Raw genomic sequence first — 19,725 nt, 5'->3', positions numbered from 1 at the left:
CAATATTTATCTAACTCATTAATTAATTTTTGTAATTTTAATTGTGATTCTGCCATTAGTACGAGATCATCTGCAAATAAAATGTGTATGAGTTTAGTCATTCCTAATCCGCAACCATCAAAATCATAATTACGCCTAAGGGTCGCCCTGTTGGTTTCGTGATTTTTATACAACCACGGTTTGTGACATACTTTCTTCACCTCAGCTGGTAGCCAGGATTTGGTTAAATGGTCTTGAATGCGGAACTTCTGACCCGGGTATAGTGGTGGCAGGTCAGGTCCCGCATGCTTATCATGACTTTCCTTCATCTTTCTAGTTCTTTCGCATAATTCGTTGTAGATTTGTCCAGGTTGGTGCTGAGTTTTCTGCTGATGGTGACTTGGTAGTGTGGTTCTTATTTGACGCCCAAAGAGTATCTCTGCTGCAGAGGGAAGGTTCGAATCCAATGGCATGGCTCGGATGTTGAGTAATGCAAACTGTACATCTTGTCCGGTGGCTTGGCATTTTTTTTATCAATGATTTTACGGTTCTCACCATGCGTTCAGCCAAACCATTAGATCGTGGGTACCTGAGAGATGAGGTTGTGTGTGTGATCATCCACTTGGCACACATGTGAAAGGTTTGTCGGTGTACTGCGAACCGTTGTCCGACATTATTTCCACAGGAGCTCCAAAAAGGTTGAAAGTTCCAGTAATTGCTCTGGCAATAGTTGCACTCGAGGTATTGGACAGCTTGTGCACTACTGGATATTTCGAGTAATATTCTGTAATGAGCAAGTATTCATTGATTGTAAATAAGTCGGTCGCCAATTTAGTCCATGGACCTGGTGAAACCTCGTGAGGTTTTATCGGTTCTTTGCACTGGCTGGGCTGGTTTTCTTGGCACTTTGGGCAAGTTTGCACTAGGCGAGTGATATCTTGATTGATGCCTGACCAGTATACAGACTCGCGTACCAATCTCCTTGTCTTTTCGACCCCCATGAGGCCCAGGTGAAGTTGTTGTAGTATATTTGCTTGGAGAGATTGTGGAATTATAATTTCCTGTCCTTTGAATATTACTCCATTGGACATTCCAAGTTGGTCTTTGTATGACCAGTAAGGTCTCAGGTCCTGTGTTAGTGACCTGTGCTAAAGCCCTCAGAGCTGGTTTGCCTAATGTCTGTCTGCAGACAATCATTGGCTGATACAGCATGTTGTTTCAATTCATTGAACAATTGCTGGGGGTCATCTTGCCGGATGTATGGAGTATCGTTTTTGAGAAGTTCTCTGAGCGGTGTTGCTTTTCTATACTGAGTTGGTCACATGTGGGTAGTCCAGCAATAGCTGGGCCAGGAACATCTACAATATAGAATATTTGTTTGCTCCGTTTGAAATCCTTGTAACTGCTCAATATGGCTATCTGCCCAAGGCATTTAATTGATGATCCATTGAATGCGGTCAGTTTGGCTTTGGTGGGCTGGAGTACTGACCCATTTTTGCTCATACATCTGTTTCACAGTGCGAAGTGGTAGAGTGTTTCCACTAGCACCTGTATCTACCTTGTTGTCCTGACATTTCAGGGCAAATAATGTCAAAAGTAGTGTATGCTTCATCTCGCTGAGTGTTGTCTAGGCAGATGTTAGAAACACATATTGGATAGAACACTTTGTCGCACTCGTTTTCCTGGTCTGAAGAACTGTTTTGGTACGTCCTCGTCTTTGTCTGTAATATCATGGACCTGTCCGTACCTGATAAATGCTTGACATCTAGTTCTGTTGCTGTTGTTTCTATATAGGCTGGGTCGTCTGCTAAGCTGTCTGGTGTGTCTTTGTTCCTGTTGTCTGCGTTTTGTGTTTCTGCATTTCTTTACCCAGTGTCCCAAGAACCCACATGCCTGGCATGTGTCATTGTATGCAGGGCATTTTCAGGGAAGAAGTGATAACCCACAGTTGTTGCATGAGGTGTGCTTACTCCATTATGATTGTGCAATGGCGTCTATGGGGCTTCCGTTTCTATTGTTTGGAGAGATTTCCGCCCTGCTATTATGGCTTCATATTTCCTACCTTTATTCAACATATCTATTTTGAGACCCTTTGGCTTATCAAGTAAGTAGTTTTGGAATGCTACAATTGGTGTGGAGGCAATAACAAGCTCTGATCAACGATACGTTCCGATAGTTTATCTTCGTCGAATCCACAGTCCTTGAATTTGCTTCTGCATCTATTTACTATTTAAAAAATCATCAAGCGTTTCTCCATGCTTCTGTCTATATTTAATTAATTCTAGCCTGTGTACCCCCTTTTCCTGAGAAATTGGGTATGTAAGAGCTAGGAAGTTCATCATCCCTAGGAATCTTTGTAGGTCCTTGTCTTGCGGGGTTGGCATTGCTTGGAAGTCCTCAACCTTAGACGGGCCAGGATGTATTCCCTTGTCAGAATAGACAGCTCCAAAAAAAGGTTATATGGCGTGTTTTGATGTTACACTTGTCGCTATTGAACACTAATCCTTCACGCTTTGCCACTTCATGTAACTGTATAAGGTTTCTGTCATGCTCCTCAGTTTTGCCAAACACTGCTATGTCGTCGGCGATGCCTACACAACCAAGTATTTGCTCAGTGATGTTGTCCATGTATTGCTGGAATATACCTTGACTGACAGATAGACCAAACGGAAGTCTAACAAAGCAGAATCGTCCAAATGGGGTGCGGAATGTGGTTGGGTCTTGGGATTCCTTGTCGAGGTGCACTGACTAATAGCCAGCCTTTGCATTTAATTTCGAAAAATGTTTCGCCCTTGCAAATTCTGGATTTAACTCCTCTAATGTTGGTATTTTGTGTGGACATCTCTTTAGTCCTTGGTTGAACCGTTTTGGGTCAAGGCACACTCAAATTGCGCCGTTCTTCTTTATAGTTGTTGTGAATGAGCTACACCAGTCTGTATGATACAGCACTTTGCGGATTACCCCTTGTTTTTCCATCTGCATCAGCTCCGTTTTGAGTTTTGGCTTAAGGTGGACGCTGCACTTCATAGGGGCGTCTATTGTCGGTTTTACTCTCTCCTTGACATGAAGTTTGGCTTTGCCTTTGAAGCTTTTAATAGTGTCAAATTGATTTGGGAATCTCTTTTCAAATCATTGACGGAGCGGATTGGGATGGTGTTATGCTTCTGTTCTGCCTCGACTGTTTGAATAGCCACTACACTGAGTTGGTCACATGTGGGTAGTCCAGCAATAGCTGGGCCAGGAACATCTACAATATAGAATAGTTGTTTGCTCCGTTTGAAATCCTTGTAACTGCTCAATATGGCTATCTGCCCAAGGCATTTAATTGATGATCCATTGAATGCGGTCAGTTTGGCTTTGGTGGGCTGGAGTACTGACCCATTTTTGCTCATACACCTGTTTCACAGTGCGAAGTGGTAGAGTGTTTCCACTAGCACCTGTATCTACCTTGTTGTCCTGATATTTCAGGGCAAATAATGTCAAAAGTAGTGTATGCTTCATCTCGCTGAGTGTTGTCTAGGCAGATGTTAGAAACACATATTGGATAGAACACTTTGTCGCACTCGTTTTCCTGGTCTGAAGAACTGTTTTGGTACGTCCTCGTCTTTGTCTGTAATATCATGGACCTGTCCGTACCTGATAAATGCTTGACATCTAGTTCTGTTGCTGTTGTTTCTATATAGGCTGGGTCGTCTGCTAAGCTGTCTGGTGTGTCTTTGTTCCTGTTGTCTGCGTTTTGTGTTTCTGCATTTCTTTTCCCAGTGTCCCAAGCACCCACATGCCTCGCATGTGTCATTGTATGCAGGGCATTTTCAGGGAAGAAGTGATAACCCACAGTTGTTGCACGAGGTGTGCTTACTCCATTATGATTGTGCAATGGCGTCTATGGGGCTTCCGTTTCTATTGTTTGGAGAGACTTCCGCCCTGCTATTATGGCTTCATATTTCCTACCTTTATTCAACATATCTATTTTGAGACCCTTTGGCTTATCAAGTAAGTAGTTTTGGAATGCTACAATTGGTGTGGAGGCAATAACAAGCTCTGATCAACGATACGTTCCGATAGTTTATCTTCGTCGAATTCACAGTCCTTGAATTTGCTTCTGCATCTATTTACTATTTAAAAAATCATCAAGCGTTTCTCCATGCTTCTGTCTATATTTAATTAATTCTAGCCTGTGTACTCGAAAATTAACCTTAACTTTTAATTGGTTTTCAAATAGTTCCCATAGCTTTGTTGGGATTTTCTGGTCGTCAGCTGTGAGGCTTGATGCGTTTATGTTTTTCAGTCCTTCATTTCCTAAGGCAATTTTAATTTTGATGGCCTGTTTTCCTGCGTCTGTTATACCATTGTCTGCAAAGCATAATTCTATTCGCTGTCTGAATAGTTTAAATCCTTCTGCCATGTTATCTGCACTCCAATTAATCTCCGGGTACTTATAGCCATGTCTGCGATGATTAGTACTTTTGGAACAGGAATTAAATGTTTAACTTGATCAGACTAGGCCTAGGCTAGCGTGAGTATGTAGCCTGTGTGAGTTAAGTGCGCCTGGTTCTTGCTCTCCAGTAACAGTTAAAAGTCCTTGTTGTTCGGCACTGTATCAAGTTGGTCGCCTTGGTTACCGTCACGAACTCTGTGTTCGACCAGGCTGGTATGTGTGTGTCGTTCAGAGTTGACGATTGCGATCGTCTCCGTTGATGTTGGTAATCCAAATTAGTCCAGTGTTGTTTTGGATACTTTCCGCACACGCTGCCACCATGTAATGATATTCGTAAACGTATTAAATATATTTTGCAGGCAATGGAACGTTAAAAAAGTACTACCACGAAATAGGGGAAGATCAAGGTGTGAGTTAGCGTTATCGTAACTCCTATAAGAGAGGGCGTCCTTAACATATTACTATCACAACACCTACATTACGTACTGCATGTTCGTGTATCTCCTTTATTTCTTTGTGGATAATAACATAAAACATTAATACATTCATGTGTGACGACAAATTACAAATCACAGATACGAAGGTGAAATAACGCACAAATTATATCCGTTTCCAGTAACATCAAGAAAAATGTACTGTACAAGGATATGCACTTAGTAAAACTGTGGTGAAAAACAAGAAAAATACATCAAATTCACAAGACGTATGCAAAGATAATTCTGTTTGCCACAGAGCAGCGCCCTCACCCACCTTACAATCCGCCTCAGTCCTGAAACATTTATAAATAAAGAACATGATTATCCATCAAAGTGGCATTATTAAATACATGTAAAAACAGTATACGAACATGTTAAAATCGATTAAAACAATGTACAGTATACGGTATATAAGCCTACTAATTCGGATATACGGATGATAAAAGTACACCATTGATTGGTCCATGGAGGTATAAAGAACGATGGTCATTTGATTGAGATTCCATGGCCGGTTCAGAATAACATAATTCCTGGTATCGAAGGGGCAGACTTTTTTGTTTAGAAATGCTTGAGACCATTAAAACTGGTACATGGAATTTAAATCGAAGCTTGTTTTGCACTAGGCTATGGAACTGTAGACCCTTCCTCTGGATTTTCCTTCTTCGGGCATGTTTCTACTGAATATCGAGAAAGAAAGGCGGTTTTCATCATTGGCTGATTATCAGATTAGCAAGATACGAACAGCGTTGCAACTGCATTTTTGATTCCACATGAAACGGTTACCGGACTGATACGCTAATGACGTAACAATTACCCAGTAGAGTGATGTTTTGCCGTACCTGACTTGTGTTCATACCGAATACTCACGGCGTTGTCTTATAAACGCTGATACACTGAGACGCTGATACACTGAGACGCTGATACGCTGGGACGTTGATACGCTGAGACAAAGATGACGTCATTGAAATTCACCGCAAAGTCATAATGCACTGAGTAGTACGTAAACAAGGTTGCAATTGCCATAACTCTCCCATAATGTTTATACAATGTTCTCGTCTAGACTCCCTACAACCTTCCCCGCCTAGGAGACATCGTCCCCTAATGACTCACATAAGTAACTACTGTACGTCTTTTCTTATTATCTCGTATTTCAGAATTTAACCATTATTAAATAACCAAAAACTGTACCAACATCATAATCATGTATAGATGCAAACAATGTCTTAAACTACTAGTAAATCATTTTCAACTCATTAAACACAACGTCTCAATTTAACTTGAACCATATTTGCAATCAGTTGTGTGCATCATATCGGTCATACAACAGTAAGCAGTTTATAACGTAAAAACAAGTTATCAAACTTTACAATATCAAGTTTCCAAAAGTTAAGCCTTATAGATAAGCCGTAAGTGCTTAATGTAACGTTAAGTGCATAGTTCCTGTCTCTTATACACATCTAGATGTGTATAAGAGACAGGAACCCTGCACTTTCGATTCCACTCAGTGCATATGACTTTGCAGTGAATTTCAATGACGTCATCTTTGTCTCAGCGTATCAACGTCCCAGTGTATCAGCGTCTCAGTGTATCAGTGTATCAGCGTTTATAAGACAACGATACTCACGGTATGTCCCTAAATACTTGCAAACAAATTCGCAAGTGATTTGGGTGGGCATCGAACCCACGACCTCCACCCTGGCGCCATAGCAACTAGACTATACCGAGCTTGCGCTTAGTATAGTTGTGCTTGTTGAGTCAATAAATCAAACAAACAAGAATGCAGCAGAGATTTTTGGAGTTCTGTTTAATGCATCTTAAAAACCTCGGAACTGATGACAGAATATCAACGTATACTCTTATCCTTAGTTCAGGTTTAAGCGCAACCACACATCTGTGACGGTTGACACTGATACAAGTGACGATTATCTGTAAATCAATCAAAATTAAACTCATCTAATAAGGTATATCAGATATAACATACGGTAATAAATAGTGATGAACATTAACATAATGACGCTCCATGCAAAGTACAGCCTGTACCGTTTACCGGTATGTTCTAAATAACAAAAAACCTGATAATTATTAAAGGATGGTTGACTACATTATATTATTAATTTTACCAACTTTCAATCTAGAAAAATGAAGTTTATTAATACCGTACAGTTGATACCTAATCTCTGTGCAACTCAACAGCTACATTGAACATTTATGTAGTCATAGCATTTACTTCTGGAAACAACCTAAATATCTTATGACAACAATCCCCGAACACCTAAACAAATGTTAATAACAATGAACATCTGAAAACTTTAAACGAAAGATGTGTACTATAATAGGCTAGCCTAAGCAGATAGAAACACCTTCTCACTCAAGCGTGAAGGCCGAGGACTCACATAAATGCTCCTATAAACACAGCAATAATAGGTTTAGAAATATCCGAAATACAGCCTTAATATACTGCTTAATGAAATGACACATGAATCATTCTTACTATATCTCTAAGCATATCGAGAAACACCTTCTGAAGCACAATAATACTTGTTATTTAAAACATCAAAGTATAGCCTGACGTTTAACAGCCATATTGTGTAAAACTTTCTTACACGGCTAAACTAGAGAGGGCGACAGACGTAAATAATATTAGGAAGTGAACTTGGCATTAACACTCCCACCCCCAATTTCGAAACTAAGCAATAAAACAACATATGACAAATTCACTTCAAATGCTGAGTCCTAATTGTTTTCCACCAGAATACACAGTTTAGACACCGGTCTCTCCAGTAGCGCTGATTGCGTCTCACCATACACGATCGATCTCCTTTCTTATCTTGGAATACTGTCTCTACGACAGCCATCACCCAATGGTTTCTAGGAGCTGATGAGTCAACAATCAATACTATGTCACCAGCTGTTACATTTCTCCTCTGGCGCTGCCATTTCACTCTCTGTTGGAGGGTTACCAAATACTCTTTCCTCCATCTAGACCAGAAGACATCCTCCAAATGCTGTACATGTCTCCAACGTTTCCTGGCATATGCATCCTTACTCACAAAAACCCCTAGTGAATGGAGAACTCTTCCTCTGGGGTTTATCAGCATATTGGGAGTTAAAGGCAACATATCCCCTGGATCCGTAGATGTCGTTGTCAAAGGTCGACTGTTGAGTATACCCTCCGCTTCGCAAAAGAAGTTTACTAGCGCCTCATCATCAAGTAAACGTGCTTCATCTGTATATGATCTTCCTAGTTGACCTAATCATCCTCTCCCACACTCCACCAAAATGGGATGCTGTTGGTGGGTTTAAGATCCAGTCAATCCCAACATTATTGAGTACACCCTTCATCTTGGCTTGATCAATCTTCTTCCACATCTCTCTCAATTCCTTCTCCGCGCCAACCAGATTGGTTTCATTGTCGGATGAAATGGTTAACACAGGTCCTCTTCTTGCCATAAATCTTCTGATTGAATTAATGCATGAATCAGTGTCCAGGCTATGCGCTACCTCAAGATGGACGGCTCGAGACTACAGGCAGGTAAAAATTACTCCGTATCGTTTGACCTCTGATCTGCCTCTCTTTACCATCAACGGACCAAAATAGTCCACGCCAACATGTTCAAAAGGTGCTCCATCTGCCTGGACTCTATTAGAAGGCAAATCTGCCATCACTTGTTCACATGGCTTAACCTGGTAACGCTTGCGTGTTACACATTCTCTGGCGACCTTCTTTGCTATCCCATTCGCTCCAAAGAGCCAGTACCGCTCTCTGAGTCTTGCCAGAATGGTATTCTTCCCGAGATGACCAACATCTTTATGAATCTCTCTCACGATCATCTCTGCCACACTTGAATTCTTGGGAAGGAACACAGGATGCTTTGCCTCATACGCTACGTCTGCCTTGCTTTTTCTTCCTCCAACTCTTGCCAATCCACCCTCACCTATCTGGTCTTGCTCACATTATTTCCAGCCTCAAGCTCCTTAATCTCTCTTTCAAAGGCATTAGATTGCACTTCCGTCAAAATAAAATCCTCGGCTCAGTTTAATAACTCTACTGTCAGTTGCCCAGGATCTTTTACAACGCAACTTCTGCCGGTAACAACCCCTGCTTTCGGTCGAATCTTGGTCAAGAACTTCTGTTTAGCAATCAAAACCCAAGCCATCACTCTTTTCATCTTCTTCCAATTTGAGATTTTGGACACCAACATGTCAACCACTGACTTATCTCCAGCCTTTATAATAATAATAAAGTTCTTAACCGTTCTGAATCAGCAGAACAAGTGGCTGTCATTGACTACCACAGTAGTTGACAAGCTTCAACAGTGCAAAACAAAAGAAGGTCCCTAGAGGGGGAAAATATGTTAGCTGACCTTATATTTCACTTTCACGTTCCTTGTTTTTGTTTTCTATTTTAGTATTAGCTAACCGTCTAATTACTTACTTATATACTCTTTTACTTTCATTCTATGCTTCTTTAACTTTCCGTGATTCCTATTTACCTACCTTTTCTTTCTTTAGTCTCCCTTTTCCTTTTAATTACCCTTTCTTTTCTTTCCTTTCCCCTTTCTTTCTAATGTCTCCTTATGCATTGCTTCTTTAGCTTAAATTACCTTTTTAATATTTCCTTATCTTTCTTCTTTTTCTTTGTTTCCTATGTAACCTTGATTTTTCTTGTATTTACTTTATTTCTTTTCTTTCCTTTTCATTTCTTATGCTTTTTCATACATATCTCATTTTATTTTATCTTATCGTTTCTTTCATATCCTGTTTCCTTCTTGTCCTTTTCTTTCTTTTTACCATTTCTTAGGTTGCTTTGAATAACCTTTCTTTTTCTTTCTTATAATTCTTTCTTTTCATTCCTTTTTCTTTCTTATATTTACTTTCTTTCATTTTCTTTCTTTTGATTTTAGTTCTTTCTTTACTTTTCTTTCATTCTATTTTTTCTCACACCTTTCGTTAGTGTTCTTGAATATCCTTTTGTTTTCTTTCTTATGTTTAATTATTTTCTTTCCTTTTTCTTTCTTATATTTTTTGTTCTTATCTTTCTTTCTTTATCCCTTTTTCCATATAATTATTTCCTTTCTTATAATTCCTTCTTCTCATTTTTTCCATTTCATTCTTATACCTTTTCATAGGTGTCCTTGAGTATCCTTTCATTTTCTTTCTTATGATTCGTTCTTTTCATTCCTTTTCCCCCTTATATTTACTTTTCTTTTCTTTCGTTTTCTTTCTTCTCGTTTTAGTTCTTTCTTTTCTTTTCTTTAATTCTTTCTTTCTATTTTTTCTTTTACCCTATCATAGGGGTCCTTGAATATCCTTTCCTTTTCTTTCTTATGTTTCGTTCTTTTCTTTCCTTTTTCTTTCTTATTTCTGTTCTTATCTATATTCTGTTCTTTACTATGGTGCAGTTTGATTTCATTTCCACATCCACCACGTCTAAGTCTATTAACACATCTCTCGGCCACTCTGATTCTGATTGCCACAAGAAATCTGGTCCTTGAACCAGATGCCAGTTATCAAGTCTTGTGTTCTCTTAACGCCTCTGGAAGTCATATCTGCTGGATTCTCCCTTGTGCTCACATGATGCCACTGGGATAGACTGGTTGCTTCTCTGATAAGTTGTACCCGATTGGCTACAAACGTCAGATACATTGCTTGCACATTGGCGATATATCTCAGAACGGCAGTGCTGTCGGTCCAATACATGGTTCTCGCTATGTCAAAGTCCAGTTCTCTTGTCACTACATGCACCATCTTGACTGCCAGAGTTGCTGCCGTCAATTCCAATCTGGGTATGGTTACCTTTTTCAGAGGTACCACTCTGGTTTTCGAGGACACAAGGGATACATGCACTTCTCCTCTCTCATTTGTGGATCTGAGATATATAACAACCCCATAACCCACCTCATTAGCATCACTGAATGCATGTAATTCTCTACTTGCCACCTTTCCATGTCCTCTTGGAACATAACACCTATCAATTTTAACTTCTTGTATGTCCTTTATGTTCTGGGTCCACTGTTTCCATTTATCTAAGGTGGTGTTATCTGGTTTGTCATCCCATCCAGCCTTCTGCTTACACATCTCCTGCAAAAGCATTTTTGCTGGTATGATCAGGGGTGAGATAAATCCAAGAGGATCATAAACTGAACTAATAACTGATAGCATGGCTCTTCGGGTTGCTTCAGTCTCCGTTAGCAAACTCCGAAACTGGAATTCATCAACTTCTGGACTCCAAAGGATGCCTAACGTTCTTTCCATTGGAAGTGGTGAGGCATCTGAATCCAAATCCCTCAGTTCTTTTGCTCGCTCTTCGACAGGTATATTTACCAACACTTCTCGACGATTACTCGTCCATTTTGTGAGATTGAAACCTCCTTCATTACACAAGGTTTTCAATTCATTAACCAAATTCTTGGCTTCTATGGTTTCTACGGATTTCAATATGTCATCCATATAGAAATCCCGTTTTACCGTTTCTACAGCCTTTATGCTAAACCTCACACTTGTTGTCTGTTGCGGTTTTCTGCAACCCATAATTGGCACACGATGGCGAAGATCCAGCACCGAACAGGTGTACTGTCATTCTGAATATCTTGGGTTGATGACTGAAGTCCCTTTGGTCCACCACAAAAACCTCAGCAAGTCCCTCTGTTCTGCTGGCAACTTTACTTGATAGAACATAGTCTCGATGTCTCCTGAGACTGCCACTGAATATCGACGGAAGTGCATTAAAATCCCCTGTAGGCTGTTCATAAGATTAGGACCCGGTAGCGGTACGTCGTTCAGGGAAATTCCGATAAACTTTGCCGCACAGTCAAATACCACCCTAATTTTCCTTTTCTGAGGGTGATACACCCCATGGTGAGAATATACCACGATTGGCCCCCTTTATATTGTCGCCATTAGATACTTCTTCCGCGTAGCCCTTACCAATTATATCTTCCATAAAGGCGATGTAGTCTTCTTTGAACTGTGGATTCTTCTCCCTCTTCTTCTGTAGTCCCCGTAGTCGATTACTCGCCATTTGCAAGTTGTCCGGAAGCTGGACTGCTGGATTCCTTAATGGCAAGTCTACTTGATAATGACCTTCGACAATCTTACAGGAAGTTTCCATAATTCTCATAAATTCCCTGTCTTCAGTCGACCACTCCCTCTTGTCGTCTATACATCTCTCAGGAAAGTCATAATTTAGACTTTCAATGTAAATCTTCTCCAAGTTGGTACAATGATTTGCACTTAAAACTCCAGGTTTCATAACTCCCCACGCTATCCATCCTAAAGGAGTCTTGGTAGCATAGGGACTGCCTTGCGGTCCAGTCCTCACTTATCTTGGGGCATATGCTGCTGGTACATTGTTTCCAATCAGGAGATCAATGCTGGCATCTATCTTCAGCAGCTCAATTCCTCTTAAGTGTTTCCAGCTTTCTACGTTTTCTCTTGATGGGATTTGCAAATTCTGCACTGGTAGACTGGGCTTAGTGTATACAATTGGGAGTTCTACTTCCATATTTTCCTCACCATGAAGTGCTGACACTATTAATCCCTTAATCGACTTGGAGTTTATTTCTACCTGGTTACCCATGGTGTTTAACTTCAGCTTGATCGGATTCCCAGATGCTTGCAGTAAGTCAGCCAATTCTTCGGTGCAGAACGACACATTACTGCCCGAATCCAAAAAAAGCGTTACACTCTACTGTGTTAGAACCCCATTTAACTTGGACTGGTACAATTGGTAAGGTGCATCCGCCAACTGTAAGTGCATTCGATGAAACTGTTTCTGCAATGGCTGTATTACTCTTTGATTTCGGACTTGTGGTTGTTTCTGCTTTGCCACTAAAATGATGAAGCATTGAGTGGTGCCTCCTCTTACACACCTGGCATCTCACGGTGTGTTTGCATCTAAAGGGCATGTGCCCTGGGCGCAAACAGTTGAAACAAATTCTCTTGCTACTCAAGAGTTGTCTTCTTTCATTTAGACTTGCATCCTTCAGCTTCTTGCAGTCTTCTATCTGATGAGTACCACCACAAAACATACATCCCCTATCAATTTCGTTTGTGTTAGACACTGCGGCTGACATCTTTGGGCCTGGAGATCTTTGGTCTTTCTTCTTTCCACTACTTATTATATCCTTTCCCTCGACAGGATCATTCACTTTCTCTGCCTCTAATGCTATAAAGTCTACTAGATTTGAGAACTTTACTGTTTTTCTCTGCCGCTTCAAATCGAAAACGATCTTCCTCCACCGGTCATGTATGAAGTTAGGAAGCTTCTGTAATATTTTCTTTAAATTCTCAGAATATTCGAATTTCCTTATTTTCTAGCTTTGGCTTTCGCAGTTCCATCAGCACCTCTCCAAGTTGCTTTGGGGATGCAGTGGGGAACGTAGTTTGTTTAACATCGCCAGGTGATTCTTCCTCTCTGGAATATCGACTGCTTTTGGCGCTTAGAGTGTCTACCTCTTCTCCATCTAAATTATTTTCTTCTTCCTCGATTTCCTCCAGGAGCTGTTCTCGGGCTTCTGCTTTTAGCCATTTCATTTGCTATGGCACTTCTTTCCCTTTCCTGTTGAAGTTCAATTTCCAACAGTTTCAGTTTATTCTCACTTTCCTGCTGAACTCGGAGAAGTTCACTCTGCTTCTTCAGCTCTGACAGTCGTTTGGCCTCCGCAATTCTTCTTGCTGAGGATCCTTGACTAGCACGAGAAGACTTCGATGCCCGTGACATAGTCTGGACCTCTGTTCTAGTCAGAAACCGTTGTTCGGCCTCTGATTTTCTCTTTTCTATAAACAATGTCTTCTTTTTGTACCATTTTTCAATGTGCTCTTCCAAGGCTTCTGCACTGAGTGTACCACAGTACACATCATTAGCCTGTAGAAAACTTTCGTACAACTTCAGCCATATTGTATGCCGTGTTTGAGTTTCTTTAACAGGCGGGTTTTCCTTCATAAACATTCTCAAGTCATCTGATTCCTTGCGAAGGTTCCTCTATGCTATTCCAAGTTCTTTGAATTTTGCTTCTTGTTGCAACTCTGCACCCTTTTCAGGGGGTCGTCTTTCTCTTTTGGCCATCTTAGTGGGCAGAACTTTCCTCAAATACTGTATGTTAATGATGTGCTTGTTGAGTCAATAAATCAAACAAACAAGAATGCAGCAGCGATTTTTGGAGTTCTGTTTAATGCATCTTAAAAACTTCGGAACTGATGACAGAATATCAACGTATACTCTTATCCTTAGTTCAGGTTTAAGCGCAACCACACATCTGTGACGGTTGACACTGATACAAGTGACGATTAACTGTAAATCAATCAAAATTAAACTCATCTAATAAGGTATATCAGATATAACATACAGTAATAAATAGTGATGAACATTAACATAATGATGCTCCATGCAAAGTACAGCCTGTACCGTATACCGGTATGTTCTAAATAACAAAGAACTTGATAATTATTAAAGGATGGTTGACTACATTATATTATTAATTTTACCAACTTTCAATCTAGAAAAATGAAGTTTATTTACAGTACAGTTGATCCCTAATCTCTGTGCAACTCAACAGCTACATTGAACATCTATGTAGTCATAGCATTTACTTCTGGAAACAACCTAAATATCTTATGACAACAATCCCCGAACACCAAACAAATGTTATTAACAATGAACATCTGAAAAACTTTAAACGAATGATGTGTACTATAATAGGCTAGCGTAAGCAGATAGAAAACACCTTCTCACTCAAGCGTGAAGGCCGAGCACTCACATAAATGCTCCTATAAACACAGCAATAATAGGTTTAGCCGCTAAAATTTGTCCGGGGGACTGATTTTGGCCGGCCAAAATCAGTCCTCCTTGGATAATATTGGTCCGGCCTGGACAAATTTTGGCTTAACCTAAATCGATCCGCCTACACCTATACGAGTTTGTACACAACCAATTACAGCATAGTGAGTGCTTACCTATCGGTCCGCATAGATTTTAAGGGGAAAATCTTTTGGTGGGAAATTAGAAATTGAACGACCAATGAAAATGAAGGTGATGTTAATGCATTACATAATAAAACTTGATCACTGGCCTACACTGATAACACTGACTGACTGAGGGCGTATTTTTCTATCCGTATTATCACCTCATGAATATTAATTTTAATAATTAACACAAACAATTACAATAAAAATGGTTCATAAATTGAACTAAAAGGGAAACTATACATGCGAAAAACACGTATTTTTCAAATTTTAATGCATTTTCAGGAAGCTTGGGTAATTTTGGGCAATATTTGCTGAATCTTGGGTAATTTCGACCCAGTCATTGGGTATATCAAAAATTGTGAGTGGTCACGCTAGTTGGAGTATATATGGTACAGCAAGATGAAACTAAAATGTAGGCCAAATGAATAAAGTTCGGAGTTTATCGGGTAGTGAAATGATTATTGTACATTTTAAGCGCTAGCTAAATTCATAAGTGTAAGCTAAATTACGGTGATTAATTTAATTAGGGAAGATATGGAGACAATTATTACGAAGTTCCCTCTTTCCAAGAGGGGATGCAAATGCTTTGTGAAAATGAGTATGCCGCGGTACTCATTTTCACAAAGAAATACACACAACTGGTTAGCTAACAATATGCCAATACATGAACCCTGGGAAGGAAGGTTCAATCACGTTGTTGCCCAGCAAACGTCTGTAACGTATGGAGGTGGGGTGGGGTGCTACTGATGTACTGTGTAGCGGATGACGATGAGGCATACATAATAAGACTAGGGCTAGGCCCAGGCCTAACTAGACAGTGCATTAATATATGATAGAAAGTACACTCTCGAAAGAAATAAATTAAAATAAAATAAAACAAAACAAAAACAAATAACTAATTAGAATAATTCAATTGCAGAGGTACCTTGTACGTATTATACAATGCTAACAATGCGGCTCTTGTATCCCTTGCTAGGACAAGGCATCCATGTGCAAAGCAGTGGTGTTTGTTTAACCATGAAAAAAAGCACGCCGGGATAGTTTGCCTTACCAGGAAAAGGTGACGTAATCTAGCTTATGACGTATGCATGCTAACTATATTGTTAGTGTGACGTCACCAAAAAATGAATATTTTCTATTATAACCAAAATAATATAATAACTACAAGGTTTCTGGGCGTAAATTCCCTTAATACGAATTAAGGGTTGCACAATCTCCTTGCCATAAAAATTACAGCTCCCACTGACGTCTCAGTCGAGAAATACGGGTAGCTGAAGTTATTCTCGCAAATCTGACTACGAAACCATATCCAAATGTCACGTTCCACTTTTGACCCTGATTTGTGCTTCGCACTCACCACTGAGGGCGGCGCGTTCTGGAAGCGATTTTTTTTGCTGTACGAAACATTTGCATGAAACTCCACTCGGGTTGTCTCGACTGACTCGACTCGAAAATCACAATTCTGGAGGTCAAAAGGTCATCAACCAAAGATAAACGTCTACAAAACTTCTGAGATACAGGATTGCTGCTCGCTGTCTGATTTTGAAAAAAACACATTGCCATTCTAATATAATGAGTCGTTTAAAACGACATATGTATTATTTGATTTCGCTGCACGAATAATAATAAGTGTATTTGAATTTGAGTTACATACTGTGAAAATTTTTATTTTTTAGTTGGCCGCGGTTTTGGATAATTGTTTAACCTATGTCATGACGAATTCGAGTCAACTCGGCCCCATGTCAACTCGGCCCCAATTTACTTACGTAGTATACTTACAATTAATACGGTACGGTATATTTTATAGTTTCATTGTAAACAGATAATACGTAAATCATAATATGTTACCATAATAAACACGATTATACAAGCAATTAAACGATTTTTTAAAATTACATAATCATAATTAGTATGTTCACTGAAGTTGCTAACTAAATATTTTCTAAGATATTTATAACAAAGCGCACTCGGAGAATGCATACCTCCGCCCACATAATATTTGTTTACACTTTACCGGCAAGCCCACACACACGTCCATACGGAGACAGGTATACTTAAGTAGTTTTTCGATCATTGTGGCCTAGTTTGACAAATTTCTGATAAAAACTTTAAAAAAAAAACTTGTTTTTTGTTGTTGATTGTTTATTGATTTTTGTTGATTCTTTAACCCTTACCCTTCAACATTAAAAGAAACCTTGAGATCTTTGGTCACAGAACATTGTCACCAAGTTTGACAAGTTCGTGATTAAAACTATGGGATGTAGACAAATAATTTAAAAAAAAAAAGTTTTTCGTTGATTGTGACCTTGACCTTTGACGCTGACCCTTCAAAATTTAATCAGCTCTAGATCTTAGTTAAAGGAACATTGTGGCCAAGATTGACGGATTTCTGATAAAATCTATGGGCTGTAGCTGTTCACAACGAATATGCTGACAAATAAAATAAACGGGGCAAAGACATAACCTCCTGCCAACTTCGTTGGCGGAGGTAATGAGATCTTTGGTCAAGAAACATTGTGACAGAGAAATAAATACATAAATAAACAAATAAATACATATATAAATAAACAGGGGAAAAACATACCTCCTACCAACTTCGTTGGCAGAGGTAAACAAATGAACGGGCAAAACCTCCTGCCAACTTCGTTGGCGGAGGTAATTATCTACTTCTGTGATGTACATCACCTGTTTCCAGTATTTGTCTCTATCAACACGTTTACCGAATACTATTATATTAGATTTCTCATATAATAAATATAATCCAATTTCCATTTTTTGTAAGTTTACTTGCATTAATATCTAAAATTTTTGTCATTTCACGTCCATTATCTGCAATTAGTACCACATCGTTTGGCTATACCAATCCGCCATCCAAACACCACTGATTCTTACTCCCAGTTCACTGTTAGGATGAAGGTTAGTTCATTGATGAAAATATTGAAAGAAACGGGAGACAAAACACAGCCTTGTTTAACACCTCTATTAACCACAAATGGGTCAGTTAGATCATATAAATTATTTATAATTTTCCCGTTTTTTCCTCTGATTCTAGCATCCCATACGGTTGCTTTGTCATTGGAAGGCCATCTCGCCAAAAATTAGCCTATCAAAGGGCAATTGGAAGTCAAGGAAGGTTGGTGGTTTTTCCTTCTTTGGATTGTTATAACTACACTTTTAATAGTGAAAATGTGATCCTCGCACTTATGTAGCGACGTGAATCCCCTGAAAATATGTTCTCTTTTTCTACAAAGTTACAAATATGCATGGCAATTACCTTATTAAATATCAGGATATTTAGTAAGATACCAGGTGTTAAGGTTTTTACAATCACCTTTTTCAAAGATTGGGACAAGCAAGTCGATTTACGCCGTGGCTAGAGATACGGTACCGTATATCGGAACTTCCGATAGCGCTAAAGGTACGTTAAATATTACGTCATGATTAACCAATAGAAACGCCGATACAGGCGTGACGTCATTCAGTGCACTGCTGCTGCAACAATAGTGAGTGTGTGTTGGGAACGATCGAAGATAAGAAATTTTGTTCGCGGGTGCATGTTGACAAGCCCGAGGCCCTATAGCAATTAAAAATGATAGCAGTTTTGCTAGACTTGGCGACAACAAGCGAGAATGAAGTATTTTGAATGAATTTAATTTAATAGGAAGATAAAAAAGGGGAAAAAATTGATCGCCCAAGATGCCTCAGAGGTTGCGTCTGTCTAGAAAACAAATATTTCGCGGACATCCCCTTAAGGCGATGTTATTTCGATCGGCCCCATTTTCAGTTCCCCTGTCAGACATCTTGATCGGCTCCTGCCGGCAGGCCGGGCCCTGTCCATATAAGGTAAATGCAATATTAAAGCTTAAACAAAGTTGAATAATTTTTTTTAAATCGGAACCGACGAGAGGTGAACAGACGCGTACACATTCACTGCCATGGCATGTGTGTGCACCTAAAAAAGTAGCCAGTCTAATTAGTCTGAACTATACTTTGCAGTTCCTGAAGACGGCGTACAAAGGATGTCTGCTTCACCCTAAAGAGTACTGGGAACCTGTTTGTGGGCGTTTCTTTCCGATTTTTATGCAAAAATATACCGTAGGCCTTGTGAGTGAAATTTCCGGCTTATATCAAAAGAAGCCTGAAACGGCCATTAACATTGTAGGCCTATAAATTTTATTTAAACTATACATTTTACTATTTCCATTTATTTGTGTATTCTATAAACATGCTTAATCAAAATATGTATCGACAATGTAAATACAACAAACAAGAATATACAAACCATGTGTCTACTTCACCTCAACATAATCGTTGAAAACGTTTCTTTTCTCAAATTATACTGTAGATAATAATTACTTTAGCTAATTTCTAAGCAATGGGTGATTTTGTCGGCCTTATGAATACAATAATATATTTGCTTTATTTTCGTTATCACATCATTCAGTATATTTTAATTTATTTTATATTGGCCTATGTATTCTTACAAATAGAACATTTGGTATGTAAAAGGAGACGCAAAAACAAAACAAAAAAAACTTCAAACTAATCCGCTAAATTAACTATAAGCCTACTTATTTTATAAATCTAAATTTTATTGAAGCATTTATGAACATGATCCAAATATATATCGTATGGAAACGATAAAAAGAAACGTGTCTCCAAACCAATCGACTGGCAACATTTGCGTTGTTTCTGTAAAAAGAAAGAACATCATTTGATACTGCAATGAACTCTTTAATAATAATAATAATAATAATAATAATAATAATAATAATAATAATAATAATAATAATAATAATAATAAAATACTACTAAAAAGAATTGTTAATATCTGATAATGTTCCAGTAATATGGCTTAAGTTTAAT

General features: G+C 39.0%; 3 protein-coding genes and 1 long non-coding RNA gene across 4 annotated transcripts; all 4 read right to left on the bottom strand.

Moving 5' to 3' along the window:
- Window positions 1-593: 593 nt before the first annotated feature.
- Window positions 594-1,070, bottom strand: LOC117100922 (uncharacterized protein K02A2.6-like). The gene has a single exon (XM_033240767.1). It carries the CDS (start codon window positions 1,068-1,070, stop codon window positions 594-596), a length of 477 nt encoding a protein of 158 aa, XP_033096658.1.
- Window positions 1,071-6,695: 5,625 nt separating this feature from the next.
- On the bottom strand, window positions 6,696-9,724 carry LOC117100892. Its single transcript, XR_004444186.1, has 3 exons — window positions 7,944-9,724; window positions 7,385-7,768; window positions 6,696-6,819 (listed from the first exon to the last, which is right to left on the bottom strand). It is a non-coding gene; the product is annotated as an uncharacterized LOC117100892 (long non-coding RNA).
- Window positions 9,725-10,332: 608 nt separating this feature from the next.
- On the bottom strand, window positions 10,333-11,424 carry LOC117100921. Its single transcript, XM_033240766.1, has one exon. The coding sequence runs from the start codon at window positions 11,422-11,424 to the stop codon at window positions 10,333-10,335; it is 1,092 nt and encodes a 363-aa protein (XP_033096657.1).
- Window positions 11,425-13,194: 1,770 nt separating this feature from the next.
- Window positions 13,195-15,843, bottom strand: LOC117100891. The gene is made up of 2 exons (XM_033240723.1): window positions 15,785-15,843; window positions 13,195-14,185 (listed from the first exon to the last, which is right to left on the bottom strand). Exon 2 carries the CDS (start codon window positions 13,841-13,843, stop codon window positions 13,364-13,366), a length of 480 nt encoding a protein of 159 aa, XP_033096614.1. The 5' UTR covers window positions 13,844-14,185; window positions 15,785-15,843; the 3' UTR covers window positions 13,195-13,363.
- Between the last annotated feature and the right edge of the window lie 3,882 nt (window positions 15,844-19,725).

The sequence above is a fragment of the Anneissia japonica genome, unplaced genomic scaffold (assembly GCF_011630105.1).
Source record: "Anneissia japonica isolate Jap-2015-1 unplaced genomic scaffold, ASM1163010v1 scaffold287858_len863314_cov180, whole genome shotgun sequence".
Taxonomy (NCBI): Eukaryota; Metazoa; Echinodermata; class Crinoidea; order Comatulida; family Comatulidae; genus Anneissia; species Anneissia japonica.
This window is presented reverse-complemented; position numbering and strand designations above follow the sequence as displayed.